We start from the raw sequence: 11,001 nt of genomic DNA on the forward strand, positions 1-11,001 counted from the left end.
ATTCCTCTTCTCCCCTCCCTGTTCCACAGCAGGGAGGACAGAGTTAAAGACTAGAAAGCTATTATAGTTACTGGTTGGACCGGGAGAAGGATACACTATTCATTCTTGTCAGCCCCCACTGTTTTTCCTGGCCTTCCCCACACCTTAAACTCATAGGTTTGAAAACACGGGAAGACTGACCCAACATTTTAGATAATGCTCCACAAAAGTGTTTGCCCTGCTAGCCTGCCTGCCCTGCTTTTATCTTCTCTCCTCAGCAGCAGAATTTGGACCATTCATGTCACCCTTAGGGTGAAAAGCAATGTGAGGATAATGCATCTGGAAGGCTCCCTAACATACATTACCCCGCCTTCAGGAGTAGGCTCCAGAGATACTATTTTTCTTTCTTTTAACTTTTTTTTAGTCTTTTCCACTGGCAGAGATACTCTACTAGTTCAGGTTAGATGCAACCTTGGATATGTTAAAGCACAGACCTTGGTTATTGTGTTAACATAAGGCAGCTGGCTTTTTAATGAGGTTGGCAAAGGTGGAAGGGAGTAGGTGGAAGAAGCTGGGAAGAAGAAGGAAGGACAGAAAGTACAGATGACCAACAGCCCCCTCAAGAAGATGGCATACAAGCCATGAGCCAGCCTTTCAAGTTGGAATGTGGGGACTTGGTTCCTCCAAATCACTCGCAACAAATGAAGGCTGTATTCACTGTTTGGTCATCTCCTGGGCCAAAAGTACTTAATTTCCAACTTGAAATTTTAATTATCTTTCTCTTGCTCACAAATCTGAGAACCAAATCCCACACAGACTTCTCTTCTATATCTTGACAAATTGTTACAGAGAAAAGAACAATTGGCAAGATACTTTCTATACCCATGTATCTAAATCTAGTTATTTTCTTTCAAGGTCCAGCTCCTACTATTCCCCCTTCACCATCTTCACTGCAGTGCTTCTAAACCTACTCAATCAAGATTGATTGCATTATACGCGACATTATTTAACGATGCCAATTCACTCCTCTGCCACCCATATTTAAGCTTCTCTCAAGCCAGGCTTATGTCTTTTTTGTATCTTCCACGGAGGCTAACAGGTATTTGGTACTAGCTTGATAATTTTCAATGAATACTATCCACTTGTTGTAAAATTCTAGGCATCACAATTCTCTTAGAGGTACTAAAAGCACTTCCTGCTCATGTACAACTCCTGAAACTACGATTTAAAGTTTTTAAAGAGAATCTCGGAATTCTGAAGATTACATGAAAGTGAATAAAATGAAGTTGGATTATGGAAGCTTTGATGCACATGATCACTTCCAAGCCTACAGCAACAACACGAGGTAAGACAGAAGAGAGACTACATAACTTGCTGAAGTTTGAAAAGCATAACTTTAAGCATTATAGGAATTCATAATACATATTCAGGATAATATATGTAATGTAGAAGCTTGGCCACTGTTTATTAACTGAGTCAGGCCAGAAAATATGTACTGATAGTCTCATTTTAATCCATTTAACAAGTAATAAGAATTCAATAAAATAGAGAATGTGCAATTAAGTAATCTTTATTGATGTTTCACATTGTTATTTTCTTCATTATCAGTTCTTCAGTTAATTGTACAAGGATGATAAGTTATTTTATATTTGCTGTGGGCCTTTAAATGTAAAATAAATACAAAATACTTTTGTGGTTTAATGAACACTCAATGAAGCATTACTTTTTCTGAGGTATTCCTTTCTGTCTGGTTTTATCCCAGATCTGTCTCTTCACTCCCCCTAGAAAGGTCTATTAAACCACACAATGGATCTGGAACCAGTGAACTTGAGTTTTAATTACATTAGACAAATTTTTTAATCTCATCATACAATACCAATACAAAAGCACCACCCATGCCTCTCAACACATTGGACCAGGCACCTTTGAAGAAAGCTTTGGCTCCTTCATCTTTTGCAATCTTCCTCCAGCAGTCAATTGTACCAGTGTACATAATATCAGCTGTGGAAACAAATGCTGGTGAGTGCTCCAAAATTCTGGGGAGAAGATTTCTCCACTCAAAGACATCTGTACACAGTTTAATCAGTTTTATAAATTAAAGCTGGGCCTTGAGCCCTAGCTCTATGCAACATTCATCTGGACATCTCTTTCCCCGCATAACTGAAAGGTAGGGTATCTTGTCATTCCTCCTCCTTTACCTCAACATCAAGTGAAGAACAGAGGGTAGTTAAACAATTCACAGAACTGTCAAACCATTAAACAGAAAGACTCAGGGTGGAGCAGGAGTAGTAATCTAGGTGGTCCCCATTTTTACAGATAAGAAAACGAAGTCTAGTCTCGGATTATACTGCCCAAGATGATACAGTTAAAGTGAAAGAGGTGCAACTATTAGATTTAACCATCTAAAACTGCTAACACTGAACTTTTCTAACTTAGAAAAATGGCAATTTCATATGTTTCAACCTATAGAAGCTAAAAGTTTTTCCATCCAACAGACTGCTCCAGGCTATCCTCTACCCAACTAAAACACTCAAACCCACTAAAACTTTTGATAACTTGATATGTGAAGTAAGATTTAGTTTTAAACTAGTTAATTATGTCAATTCTTTTCCCTTGTTTCTACATCCAGATCCTAAGGAAAATGGGCCTAAGGCCTCTATATAATGCTAGATACTTAGATATGGCTTATCTTCTCTTTAACGAAAAGGAAAAAAAAAAATTCTCTAAAGAAACAGTTGAGAATGTTAAGGGGAATTATATCTTTCTTCCCTCTGTCCTTATCAAATAATTTTAACAATTAATTTTAGAATAAAGAATGAAAGGAGCAGGGATTAGTGTCCTTGGGCAAAAAAAAAAAAAAAAAAAAAAATCAGACGATTTAAATGAGTTGGTCTCAGGCTTACCCCCTTTCCGGCCAGACTGCATCATCATCCTACGGCGAACAGTGTCAAAGGGGTAGGAGACCAGCCCCGCCACTGCTGTCACAGTCTGTGCAATCATCCAGCTCACGATAATGTGTACGTTCTTGGGGTCAGGCAGCATTCCTGCAGGCAAAGCCAAGAAGCCAGAGGGCTGTAAAGTGATTCCTCACACCAGCTCAACAAAAAGCAGGGGAGGATGGAAAGGAGGCTGCTGCACCTCCAACTCCATGCCCTTCCAGAAGACCCTGCCTCTTGTTGGGATGCCTCATAAACAAGCAGCCAATAAAAGTTTGTGAATGCCCCCTCTCTATCCAGGAAAGCCAAGGTTCTATTCTGTATACAGGTTATGTTGAATCTGCTCCAAGTTACTCTGGTGACTGATATAGCTTTATCAAGAGGGAGTTAGGCTTCCCCTTCTTCTTCTATGGGTGACTCAAGACTAGAATTTATGAAAAAATGAGAAGGACAACCCCTTGGCTATTAATTTTTCCACACCACTCTACCTCCCCATTCAGAAACCTCAGTTTAACCCAGAGCCTAGGAAAAAATAAAGTCCTTTGGAAGTTGCAGATCCCTTAGGATCCTCTCCACATACCCTCCTCCTCCCCACTCCCCACACCTGGTCCCCCTCTCACCCTTGGCAGTATCATAGACTCCGAAGTAGGCAGCTCTGTAGATAATGATGCCTTGGACAGAAACGTTGAAGCCCTGGTAGAGGCCCCTGAGGCCGTCGGATTTGAAGATCTTGGTGAGACAGTTGCCCAGACCACTGAACTCACGCTGGGCTGCACCCTTGCCCACATCAGCAGCCAACCTGGTTCTAGCAAAGTCCAGTGGGTAGACAAAGCAGAGGGAGGTGGCCCCGGCTGCCCCACCGGATGCCAGGTTACCAGCAAAGTAGCGCCAGAACTGCTTATGCCGGTCCACGCCCCCCAAGAAGATCTGCTTGTACTTGTCCTTGAAGGCGAAGTTGAGAGCTTGAGTGGGGAAGTAACGGATCACGTTGGCCAGGTTACCCCTCCAGAAAGAGAGAAAGCCCTGCTCCTTGGGGATTCTCACCACACAATCAATGATCCCTTTGTACTGCTTCTCAGCACTAATCTGTTTGCTGGCATGCTGGACCTATTGGTGAGGGTGGACACAGGACAGGCAAAGCACAGAGAAGAAAAGGGACAGGAGAAAAAAAAGGTGTTACTTCCTTGATCTCCTTTTGACAAAAATGTATGGGGGAAATCAAATAACAAGCTGAAGAAATGCAATTTCGCCTCAGTTGTCAGGTATTTGAGGGAAAAGGTTCTGTCCCCAAATAAACTAAAAAGTAAAGTAATTGTGTAAAGATATTTATCTTGCACTTTCCCTATAGTCAGAACTATATCAGGAGCTCTGTGGGAGATAGAAATAATAAAGAACAATTTCTGCTCCTGATTTAATGGACATAATGGGCAAGAGATGACAATGGTTCAGTTTCACTGGAGAGGAGGACCTCTGAGTAGCAAATGTTTTAACAGGGAATGGAGAATAAATCCACAAAGCATTAGAACCTGAAATTATTCAAGCAGATTATCCAAGTAACCAAAGTGTTTATGGCTGTCGTTAGCAATTTGTTGGGATCTTTTTTTTTTTAACAGTTTTGGCTTAAAAGTAACTGGGGAGGATCATTCTTACTTGACTGGCAAATTCCAATATTCCTCATTGAAATTCGGGCAGGTGGAGTAAAACAGTATGAATTGGATATAAGCTATTCAGTGACCAGGCAGGGAAGGAAAACACTTGGGTAGAAGATGAATAAGACCATCTGAGCTCCTGAAAATGGTTACTTAATCCCTAAAAATCCCTCAATTTCTTTATAAAATTGGAAAAATAATCTATTTAAAAATAACCTCTATTTTGTAGTGGTTATATAAAGATGAATGAAATATTTATGTCAGCCTATAGCACGGCGCACAGCAAGCGCGGTGCTTAATAAACAAAGAGTAATTACCGTTTTGATGTTTTAATTATAAACCCCAGGAGCAGGTAGCAAGGTGCACGGGATACTGAAAACGGAGGAGGTGAGGCCGGCCTGAGAGGCCTCAGTGGACTGCCGGTGCTGCCCCAGGCGCACGATCTGGCTCGCAGTGGACCGGCTCCGGGTGGGTTTCCATATTTGGACACCCGAACGCCCGGCGCCACCCGACACCAGGAATCTGTCACTGACGCTGGACCTGTCTACGCAGAGGGCACCTTCCCCTTCGCGTAGGCCGGGCGCCGGGGCCTCCGGCCTAGCGCAGATTTCGTGCAGCTCCGGACTCCGCGTTCCCCCTCCTCGCCGCAGCTCGCGCCGCAGCTCGCGCCGCGTCCCGCCCGCACCCGCACCCGCGCCCGCACCCGCACCCGCCTCGCTGCGCCCGCCGCCCGCGCGCGTCCCGCACCCGCACCCGCACCGGCTCGCCGTCCTTACCTGCAGCAGCAGTTTCACCCTCTCGATGGGGGCAACCGCGGTCTTGGAGACGGCAGCGGCGACGCCACCCGCCAGGAAGTCCTTCAGGAAGCTCAACGCTTGATCGCTCATGATGACAGCCGGGCGCACACCGCCTGCGAAGATCCGCGCACTCGCTCTGGTCGAGGGCCCTGGCCGAGCACCGCCACGCCGTCTCCGTCCCGGAGCGATGCGGAGGGGGCCTCTCGCTGCGCCCCGCAGCCCTCCTTATATCCCCCGCCCAGTCTCTCGCGAGAGGAGGAGGGACCCCGGGCCGGGGCGCGCAGTGCGCATTGGTTGGGCAGGTGCTTGGACACCCCCTCTCCGTCCCCCGCTTCTGCAGAGGGCATCGGGGGCGAAGGCGCTTCGGCGAGGCAGGGGTGGGCCGGGGGCTGTGCTTGCGGCTTGGGACATTCAAAGGGCAAATTAATGTTATCTGTCCCGGCAAGCTGTGGGAACACCATGTCACTGTCGCATGTGGGCCGCTGTATTTATAGCACAAGAAGGCTTAGGCTGGGGCCGGCCTGGGGACAGACACGGGACCAGATTTCTCAAGCAGGGCTCTCTTTAACCTCTGGCCTGCACGGGACCAGCTTCTGGCCAGGGAGCGCAGGCTCTTTTTACCCCTTCCTCCTCGTAACCCCGTCCACCAGCAGAGCTCAGTGCCTGGATTTGGGCCTCTTCCAACTTGTGCACTCTCTCAAATAAAGTAAATCCTCCTAATTAAATACTAACCTCACTTGATGCTGTGATTACCTCCTGTGATCTGGCAGCCTGCTGTCTCCACACCTCTCTTCATTCATTCGTTCAATCATTTATTCTATTATCAAGTATTTATGTGCTTGGCATTCAGTGCCACGAGGAAAGGCAGGTGTAGGTGGCCACTGTGAGAATTCTCACTTTAGCAAGTGTGCGTGTATGTCTAATTTTTTTGCACTTCTGTTAGGTCACCTTTCGTACAAGGACACACAGCCCAGTGACTCTTAGAGCTGGAACATTGTGGTACCCTTCTTTCCTTAGCCCCTGAAAAGCTAACTTGGGCCCCGCTGCTCCCGATGGAATCTCAGCCAGCCTGCGGTTCCCAGGTCAGTGCACCCTTCCCATCAGGGTAGCTGGGTGACCAAGGTATTAAGAGAATGCAGATTCCTTGACTGTATTTGCCTCTTACAGACTTCTGAGACTGGGGAGAGAGATACTATCTAGTCCTAAGAAACTGAACGTTTTTAACTCGAGACGCTTTGTACACTCGAGTTTTTAACTCAAAACGCTTTGCATACTCAATTTTCTGTTAACGTTTATCCATACATTTGACAAAGTTTATTCATTTTCTTCTTAAACTTTTCTGATGCTTGCAAAATGAATGCAGACATTATGTTAGGTGCTTCTTGAGATGCAGCTGAGTGTCAGCCTGGAGTCTGGAGACTTTAGTAGAGCAGAGGAGAGGTCACTGGTTGGGTGTCAGGACACAAAAGGGTGTGCACTTTATCAAAGGTTGGGACAGGCTGCTGTTCGGAAATCCCAGTAAGCAATATGAACGCTGGGAAGTGCAAAGTTGCCAGAGGTCAGAGCAGACAGAAGGTTAAGAATTCGGAATAGAATATCAAAGGCCATTTATACATTCATTCAACAAACACCTGTTGAGCATTTATTGGGTGCCAGGAACTATGTCTGGCCCTGTGGATTTAATATAAGTACGCTATGACTTACTCCCCAAAGACCTTACCATTCAGTGCTTGCAATAAATATTTCTCTGGTTCAGCTATGTCACAACTTCACATACAAATTTCCATGTATCAACTAAATCCACATATTAGTGTATGTATTTTAATTGTAATAGGATACCGTAGTCCATCCTGTTAATATATAACAGTTGCTTAAAGCATTTTCCTTTTAATTGTGCATTAGGGTTGTTTCTTATTTTCATTATTAAAAATAATGCGGCTATACATACACTTTTGCACAAAATTTGTTTTCCCTCCTAAGTTTTTTTCCTTGTTGTATATTCCCTAAATAGAAGGATAGACTAAAGATTTAAAAATCTTTGCTACATATTGACAAATTATTTATCAGAAATACATAGCCCACTGGCAACGTAAATGGGCTTTTATTTTCCACAGTCCCTCCTCCAATTCTTTTTTTTTGGGGGGGGGGCTAAACTTTTGATTACAGTATGGATATTTTATTCTAAAATACAGAAGAAACGAAAGAGACATGTAGGGTGAGTTACGAGAGGGTTTCAACGCAAGCTCTTCTGTCCTCTCCATGTGGAGGGAGAACAAATGCACCCTCCTAGCAGAACAATGTATCTTCTCAATTATGGAAAGTCACCCGAGGAGCAAGTGTACAGATTTTATTTGGGGTTTCATTCTGTAGCCGCACTTGATGGAATCAATGTCCATGTAGATGAACCCATTCTCCATCCTCCCTTCTTCCCCCAAGAAGTCAGGGAGATCTTGGCTCAAAGTCCCAACCCGCTGACCCCATGATTGTTCATCCTGATGTGGCTTTACCATGCCATGAGACTACCGTTGTGGGTGGCCCTGTCATGTCCCTAGCATAGGAACTATCAGGTAAGGTCTGCAGCTCAAAGTAAATGACAACAGGCGCTCCTGTAATAGGAAATTCCAGGCATGTAGTGCAACCTGGGACACCAAGCAGCCAAGGTCTTTATTACACTACAAGTGTTAACGTCTCCAAACTTTGGAAAAAAGCCCAGGGAAATGCTTAAGAAGAGGTACAATATCTGCAACTGAAAACACAGTAAAGTGACTTGGTTCCCATTACCTGGCTACTACTCAAAAGCCACCACCCGCTCAGCCATATCATCTCAAAACCTTGGGCAGAGGTAATAATTGTATATATTCATTCCTTAAGGCTGGTAGAGAAATGATTTCTTGCCTTTACAGGATAAGAGGGTGTGGAGACACCCCGAAGTAATCGAACCTTCCAGTTGGGTCTGTTAAAATGAACTTCAGTAGGGTGGTTCAGTGGCAGAATGCTCCCCTTCCATGCTGGAGACCCAGGTTCGATTACCAGACCATGCACCTCAAAAATAATAATAATAAATAAACTTCAGTACGGCAGTGTATTAGGGTTCTCTAGAGAAAGAGAATCAACAGGAAATATCCGTAAATATAAAATTTATAAAAGTGTCTCACATAACCGTGTGTTTTAGTCTGCCAAAGCTGCCAGGACGCAACACACCAGAGGTGGATTGGCTTTTAATAAAAGGGGATTTATTTAGTTAAAAATGTATAGTTCTTCAGAGGAATGGCAGCTAACTTTCAACTGAGGTTCTTTCTTTCATGGGAAGGCACAGGGTAATCTCTGCTGGCCTTCTCTACAGGCCTCTGGGTTCCAACAACTTTCTGCATCTCCAAGGGCCTGTGCTGAGCTGTGAGTGCTGAGATGAGGTATGCTGAGCTGCTTGGGCTGTGTGCTACGTTGAGCTTGCTCATTTAAACATCCAGCCAATTAAATCAAACATCATTCATTGCAGCAGACATGCCTCCTAGCTGACTGCAGATGTAATCAGCGACAGATGAGCTTCCCATGCCATTGGTTTATGTCCACAGCAACAGAACTAGGCAACTTCATCTGACCAAATTGACACCTGAACCTAACTACCACACCATGGGAATGTAGAGTCCAAAATCCGTAGGGCAGGCTGTGAAACTGATGACTCCGATGGAGGGTCGGGACGAACTCCACAGGAGAGGTTCACCGGCCAAACCAGGAAGACATCTTATTCTAAATCCTCCTCTCTTCTGAATCCTCCTTAAAAAAAAGGCTTCCATTGATTAGATTAAACATCATTCATTGCAGAAGACACTCCCCTTGGCTGATTACAAATGGAATCAGCTGTGGAAGCAGCCAACATGATCATGATTTAATTCTATGAAATGTCCTCATAGCAACAGACAGGCCAGCACTTACCTAATCAGACAAATGGGTACCACCACCTGGCCAAATTGACACACGAACCTGACCATGACAGGCAATAAGAGGGGAGTGACTAGCCTTGTTCAATTCCTAAAAAGACACCCAAATAACAGCATCAAAACTTAGAAGCTGCCTTGCCTTAAACACCTGCACTATCTTTTCCTTAAATGACTGCCTTACTGAGAAATGCTAATATCATGCCAGTCAATCAAATATAGATACCATAAGAAAGATTTCTATTGGAAATAGCCTCAAAAAGGCAATGCAGTTTAGATATCCAATCTGAACATTTTCTTACTTGGCTCCAAGTTTGCCCCATATAAGCTGCCCCTTTCCATTCCCTGCACAGAGCTCCTCACCAGGTTTGTTTTGGAACCAATTCAAGAATTGCTTTTTGCCTGGATTTTAACTGGCTCATTTTTCTTTTATGCAATGAATTCCTACTTTCAGTGAACCCAGCAAAGAACAAAAAGCAGAGGTGGTCATGACCTACCTTTTCTTTTTTAATTTTTTGTTGTGAAAAATAGCATATACAAAAAAGCAATAAATTTCAAAGTACAATGCAAAAATTAGTTGTAGAACAGATTTCAGAGTTTGGTAAGGGTTACAATCCCACAATTTTAGGTTTTTATTTCTAGCTGCTCTAAGGTACTGGAAACTAAAAGAAATATCAATATATTGATTCAGCAGTCATACTCACTTGTTAAACCCGACCTTCTCTGTAAAACTCCACTATCACCTTTGATCTTTCTCCCACTCTTTAGGGGTATTTGGACTATGGCCATTCTAACTTTTTCATGTTGGAAGGGGCTGTCAATAATGTGGGATAGGGGCATGGAACTAGCTGACATTCTGGAGAGGCTGGCCTCTTTGCATTTCAGAACTTATCTGGTTCAGAGACCCACCTGGAGGTTATAGGTTTCTGGAAAGTATTTATAGCACATGAAACCTTTGTAGAATCTCAGTTAGAGCCCTAGATGTAATTTAGGGTGGGCAGGAATTATTTGGGTTGGGGTTTAGCAAATTATGATAACTATCAATATCTAGCTGAAGCTTGCATAAGAGTTAGCCTCTCGACTCTATTTAAACAGTAGCCTCTCAACTCCAGAGTAGCCTCTTCACTCAATTCGAAGTCTCTCAGCCACTGATACCTTATTTGTTGCAATTCTTTCCTCCCTTTTATGACCTACCATTTTAAGATGACCTTAAAATTAACACTGATGACCCAAAATATAAGCCTTGTGACTACTCCAAGGAGACAAGATTCTCCCATAATCACAACTAAATAAATCACCAGGATCAAAAACATAATTACCCTGGATTAAGAAGCACAAAATAATTATCAGAGAAACTTCTCCTCTAAGTGCAACATCCAGGACAACAGATGAGCCCAGTGAAGAGGATAAGAGAGGGTCTTTAGCCTTGTCTTCCTCTAGTCTTGTCTCAACATTGCCTACTGCTGTGATGTCTTTCCAAGAGTCCTCTCGTGCCTCGGACCTTCTCCCCATTGGATTTCTGGTGCCCTGGGGGATAATCTCAGGCCTTAAATCCTAAAAAAATATTTCAGTCAAATTATACATCCATCTGTGATGTTTCCAAAGAGTTTCTACGGAAAACCCATCCTTTGCTGAAAAGACAACCAGGTCTCTCTTCAGGGACTGTGGGAGGCATTTCTTGCCTCTGGATGCAGTTTAAACCAGA

General features: G+C 43.8%; 1 protein-coding gene across 1 annotated transcript; it reads right to left on the reverse strand.

Moving 5' to 3' along the window:
- Positions 1-1,533: 1,533 nt before the first annotated feature.
- Positions 1,534-5,577, reverse strand: SLC25A4 (solute carrier family 25 member 4). The gene is made up of 4 exons (XM_077144606.1): positions 5,341-5,577; positions 3,536-4,022; positions 2,883-3,023; positions 1,534-1,980 (listed from the first exon to the last, which is right to left on the reverse strand). Exons 1-4 carry the CDS (start codon positions 5,449-5,451, stop codon positions 1,823-1,825), a joined length of 897 nt encoding a protein of 298 aa, XP_077000721.1. The 5' UTR covers positions 5,452-5,577; the 3' UTR covers positions 1,534-1,822.
- Positions 5,578-11,001: the final 5,424 nt, after the last annotated feature.

The sequence above is a fragment of the Tamandua tetradactyla genome, chromosome 26 (genome assembly GCF_023851605.1).
Source record: "Tamandua tetradactyla isolate mTamTet1 chromosome 26, mTamTet1.pri, whole genome shotgun sequence".
In the NCBI taxonomy this organism is placed as follows: Eukaryota; Metazoa; Chordata; class Mammalia; order Pilosa; family Myrmecophagidae; genus Tamandua; species Tamandua tetradactyla.

Bases quoted from the DNA above. Each gene is read 5' to 3' on its own strand.
- SLC25A4 (XM_077144606.1), bottom strand. From the start codon at position 5,451: ATGAGCGATCAAGCGTTGAGCTTCCTGAAGGACTTCCTGGCGGGTGGC. The intron at 3,024-3,535 runs GTGAGAGGGGGA...CTTTGCCTGCAG, and splicing joins AGTCTATGATACTGCCAAGG to GAATGCTGCCTGACCCCAAG. The intron at 1,981-2,882 runs GTAAGCCTGAGA...TTGTTTCCACAG, and splicing joins GCAGTCTGGCCGGAAAGGGG to CTGATATTATGTACACTGGT.